Source organism: Daphnia magna, unplaced genomic scaffold (assembly GCF_020631705.1).
Source record: "Daphnia magna isolate NIES unplaced genomic scaffold, ASM2063170v1.1 Dm_contigs238, whole genome shotgun sequence".
Taxonomy (NCBI): Eukaryota; Metazoa; Arthropoda; class Branchiopoda; order Diplostraca; family Daphniidae; genus Daphnia; species Daphnia magna.
The window spans coordinates 70,820-76,085 of NW_025533196.1; the positions used below are offsets into that span (position 1 = coordinate 70,820).

A 5,266-nucleotide genomic window follows, 5' to 3' on the forward strand; every position below is an offset into this window, starting at 1 on the left:
TCTTACCGAGGCCCCCTGGAAGCAATGTCTGCGGGATTTTGTAGCCCGGGGCAATGTCTGATTGATTCTGTTGGAATTTTTCCTCTGATCTCTGTTACTCGATTGTGCACGAATTGTTTCCACCTCCCTGCTTCTCCTTTGATCCACCATAGGGCTATGGCAGAGTCCGTCCACAGGATTTTCTCAAACTCTGTCCCTAATGCTTTTTCAATGTATTCTCCAAGTCGGGCTGCTAGCAGGTTGCTTAGCAGCTCTAATCTTGGTGTGGACACGGATTTCTCTGGATCCGGTGCGATTCTTGTTTTGCTACAAAGGAGTCTTGTTTTGTCTTTACTGCCTACTTCTATATAGGCTGCTACACTATATGCGTCGTCACTTGCGTCGCAAAATAGATGTAATCGTTTTCTACTTTCTCCTATCCATCTTGGTGCTTTGATTAGTGCTAATTCTGATAGCCCCGTGACGAATGTTTCCCAATGGGGCATGATGTTTGCTGGAATGGGTTCATCCCATCCGGTCTTCGCCATCCAGATTTTCTGCATAATAATTTTTGCTACCAGCGTTACTGGTGATATTAGACCTAGTGGGTCAAATACCCTAAGCGCGAGACTGAATAGTTTCCTTTTCGTTGGTCTTCTGTTCAGAGTCTGAGCGTCTTCCATCATTCTTTGTGGATCGAACTGTAGATCGTCTGTTACGGGGTTCCATGTCACCCCTAATGCCTTTATGGGAGCTTCTGTACTTGCCATCCCGACAATATCCTGTTGGAACTTTACGACATGTTCTAGAGTTCTCTGTAACTCGCTGTTGTTTGTCGTCCATTTCCTAAGTTCCATCTTGGCTGACTGGAACACTTCTTTTGCTTGCTTTATCAGCAGGGTTGCTTCGCTGATATTATCAGCTCCCCCAACCAGTCATCCACGTATAGTTGGTGTTCCAATTGCTTTGTCAATTCTGGAAATGCTGACTGGTGTTCTTCTAGGCATTTCAAAATCACAGCTCTTAAGATGAAGGGGCTACATGACAGCCCAAAGGGTACTCGTTTCCATCTGTACTCCTTAACTCTGGCCGGCTCTTGATCGGGGTCTTCGATCCATAGGAACCTTATTAGCTGCTCGTGTTCTTCCTGTATTCCTATCTGTAGGAATGCTTGCGCTATATCAGCCGTCCAGGCGATTTTGTTCTGCCGGAACCGTAGCAGTACTGCCAGGATCTCTGGATTTAAGTTTGGTCCAGTTTCTAGCAGGTCGTTGATACTCGGTTTATTCTGCTGATGTGTGGAACCGTCAAAAACGGGTCTAATTTTCGTAGTTTTGGCTTCCGTTTTAATGACTGGTCTATGTGGTAGATAGGTGCAGACCCCGTCATAGCTACTGTCTGCCTCTCCTATGTAACCATCCTTTTCGTATTGGACGAATATTTTGTGGTATTCAACCTTCTCTTCTTTCGTCATCTTCCTGAGAAGGTTTGTCAGCCTAATTGAGGCTATGTTCTTGTTCGTCTCAACCGATCTACGGTTGTTTCTAAACGGAAATAATATTTCATATCTTCCGTCCATATTTCTCTTAATCGTATTCTGATACGTTTTTAGAAATCCGGGATCTTCCAGTTCTTCCTGGGTTATCCCCATATGCTCTAGTGCCCAGAACTCTCTGAAATCCACTAAAGGTTTGGTGTTGTTTTTCCCCGTGGTTGTTAGCACGGAAGTTCCTGTCTGTTGTTCTGCGGCTCCGAATATAATCCATCCTAGCTTGCTTGCGCAAGCTACTGACCCGTCACTTCCTTGCTTTGTCTGGTGGGTCATAATTCTCCAAAAATAATCACACTCGATGATCAGGTCGAATTCTGGTCTGTTATATTTTGAGTCAATGTGTCTTTTGTCTGCAATCTCTTCATTGTTCGCTTTGAGATCGTCTATTAATGTCGATTGCACCTTCTCCGTAGCCTTCGACATGTAGGTTATTGCTGTGGCTTTTATCTGAATTCTTTCTGAGTCTGGAGCTATCATCCAAACGTTATGGGTTGTTAGTTCTTCTGTTCTTGGTTGCATGTTTCCAAACGTGTTGATGCTCAGCTCTGTTTTATGTGAGTCTTCGGTGTGGAGTCTATTTATCAGATCCTGTCTGATAAATGTTCTGTCACTTCCGGAGTCTATCAGCCCCAATATCTCTATTGGCTTTTGATCTTTTCCTAACATTTTCGCTGAGAAGGTCGGTAGCCCTTGCGCCACCGTCCGATTTAGGTTTGTATTGGTCTCAATTGTGACCGTTCGAGGCCTCTGCGGCGACTGCGACCTGTTTAGATTGGGGAAGTTTTGTGTTCTACCCCTCCCTAGGCATAATGCTGGGCTGTGTTCTATACTGCCGCATATCCTGCAAGGGATGTGTGTTGTGCATTGTGCGGCATTATGTGATCTGCCTAGGCACTTTAGGCATCTTCTATCTCTTTCGAAAATTGCGCGTCTTGTCTGAGGTGTTCCTACTGTACACCTGTGGTGTAGGTGGCTCTGTTGACAGAAACAGCATGGTGCTAACCTGCCTGCCGGTCTATTCTGTCTGAAGTCAGAAGTTTCAGTAGACTGTCGTGTGCTACCTTCCTCCATTTCTCTTAGTCTGATTTCTTTGCCTAGCTCTTTTAAGATGTTGTTCACGTCTGGGTCTCCTTCTTCGATCCATTTCTCCCTCCACCATCTTGATGTCAGCGATTTTGGTAGGGCATCAAGTATGTCCGTCGTGATGTATTCGCCGCAGCTGGTTATGTCTATATTCAAATTTTCAAATGCCAGCTTGGTGTTGTTCACCCCATCGTATATTCTCTGTAGCTGTTCTGTACTAGCTGTATTTAGTAGTCTGGTTGCAAGAAGCTTTTTCAGCTCCGTGGTGTAGTGACTTTTTAGTTTCTTCTGGTCACCGAACCTGCCTTCTAATTTGTCTAGTACATTCTTGTACTGGTTTTTGTCGAATTGGATGTTAGCAATACATTCGGCCGCTTTTCCTCTCATCGCATTCCGTAGATACTGGAATTTCTCTACTTCTGACAGTTGTGGATCTTGGTCGTATGATGCCCACATTAACCTCCAACCTTTCCAGGCTGTGATGTCTCCGTTAAAAGTCGGTAGAGGTAACGCTGTTCTAGCGACTGTGACTGATGTTTCTTTCAATCTTTCCATCGCTTCTCTCATTTTGTCCTCTATTTTTCTATCTTTTACTTTCTGTTCTGCTGTTGAGATCAAGGCTAATTTTCTGTTCAACTCTTGAATGGTCTCATATCTTGCTTTTGCTCTGATTTTGTGTCTTTCTCTACGCTCTGGGTCTGTTTTTGCCAGAGCTATACTTTCTAGTAGTTGTTCTCGAACGTACTGTCTATCCTCCACGAGATTCCATCTCTCTTCTGCCATGCTTGGTTTCGGAGATGCCGATTCTCTTCCCAGATTTACGGTTTCTGGTTCTGGCCGAGGTTCAATCTGTTGTTCCTCTATCGATCTCTCTTCCTTCCGAGGGGTTGTCTCTAGCCTTCTCTCCGTTTCTTCCCCTTCTAGATCTGGTACCTCTTCTACTGGTCGTGGGTTTATGAGTCCCCGGTCTATGTATTCTTTAAGCATATTTCTAACAATTGTTGCTAGGTACGGGACGTAGTCATTGTCCCATTTGATGTCGGCTCTGATTTGCTTTATTTCTTCTCCTATTGCTAGGATCGTTTCTCTTTGTGCTCTGTTTTCAGTTACCAAACTTACTTGGCCCTCAATAATTTCATGTAATGCGTGCTTCTCTGCTTTTCCTTCTACCTTTTTCTCCATTTGCTGCATTAATATTGTTTGTTTCACCAGTTCGTCGTTCTGTCGTCGCAGTTGGGATCTTAATAGTTCAATTCTATTGTCGATCATGGAGTTGTCTGGTGAAGATGCTTCCGATAGTATTTCTGAGTCATCTTGAATTTCCGGTTCTGCTTGTATGACTGCAGGAACTGGCTCTATCGCAGGATTGTTTCTTGTTACTCTTTGAGATGCCATTTCGTGCGTGTTTGTTCTTTCCCCCCTTTTTTTTTTTTTTAAAAGAGGTTTGGTCTTTTTTTCTTGTTTATATTTTCCCCGTTAAGCTTAACACAGAAGTGTCAGCGTTTTTTTCGAAGGCGATCCGGGGAATGCCTAAGGAACAGACTATTAGCGGTATTGAACCCAAGCCCCTTTTTGCTTAAGCCGAGTACTATACCGATTGATCTAATCGTCTGAACGTTTCTTTTACTTTTTCTCTAGGTTTTAACCTTCTGTTTTCTCGCTTATTTGTTCAATTTCTATGTTCTTCCTTGCCCTGGGTTTGAACCTTAGGTCTATCTGTATTTCACTTTTTCCTTGTCTTGTCCTGGGTTTGAACCTTGGACTTATGTTTGCTTGTTATTTCTGAAAAAAGGGTCTTTCCTTGGATTTGAACCTCGGACCTTTGTGTCGTTAGCTTCACTCGCTAACCACTGGCCTGTCTAGACTATACTTCAACAACTTTTGAACACAGTTTCTGTACTGTATATCTATATGTATTTTATTTCTTGTTCGTTCTGAGTGTTGAACCTCAGACTCGTTTTTACTTCTTTTCTTCTGTTGTCTCCCCCTTTCTTTCTGAAAAAATGATTTTTATTAAGTTTTGAACCTAAGACCTTCGTGATGCTAGTCTCGTTAGCTAACCACTGGTCTACTTTGGTTTACACTAAATAAAGTTTGAGAGTTTGTTTTAATCAGAATAAGAATTTTTTATTTTTCTTAATCCAAACCAGCAACAAATAATTTTATTATTTTTAGGCTGAGACAGGTGATTTTAGCAGCTCTTCTTCCTCTGAGCTGCTCTCCAGACCGTGTTTGGCAAATTTCCTGGCCAATCTTTTGTTTATTCTTTCGGATGTAATTATTCTATTGAAGCGCCGTCTAGGTGTAGAGGCGGTTGAGCGGACCTCCAGTGGTAGGGGCTTCGGAATCGTTTGTGCCCGTATGTCCTGATTAATCTTTTCCAGAAGTGTAGGTCTTTGCTTGGACGTTCCCGGTTGAGGATCTGGCTGGGTTTGAACCGTGGATCTTTTAGTCGCGGCAGCTAGTGCTTCTTCTCGAAGTCTTAATTTTTCGCGTTCTTTCCGGATTAGAGAGGCCTCAAGGATGTTCTTTGCTTTCCGTTCTGCCTCCTGGGCGGATGCCTGGGCCGCGGCGATCACGGCTGCCTGAGTGGTTCTTGTGTTGGTGAGTTCCTCTAGGAGTTTTTTCTCATCTAGACTTAGAAGTGGGACG

The 5,266-nt window shown here is 43.6% G+C and overlaps 1 protein-coding gene across 1 annotated transcript; it reads right to left on the minus strand.

Annotated features, from left to right (window-relative positions):
• Positions 1–871: 871 nt before the first annotated feature.
• On the minus strand, positions 872–4,009 carry LOC123467809. Its single transcript, XM_045167598.1, has one exon. The coding sequence runs from the start codon at positions 4,007–4,009 to the stop codon at positions 872–874; it is 3,138 nt and encodes a 1,045-aa protein (XP_045023533.1).
• Positions 4,010–5,266: the final 1,257 nt, after the last annotated feature.

Coding starts and splice junctions, on each gene's coding strand:
- LOC123467809 (XM_045167598.1), bottom strand. CDS start 4,009: ATGGCATCTCAAAGAGTAACAAGAAACAATCCTGCGATAGAGCCAGTT.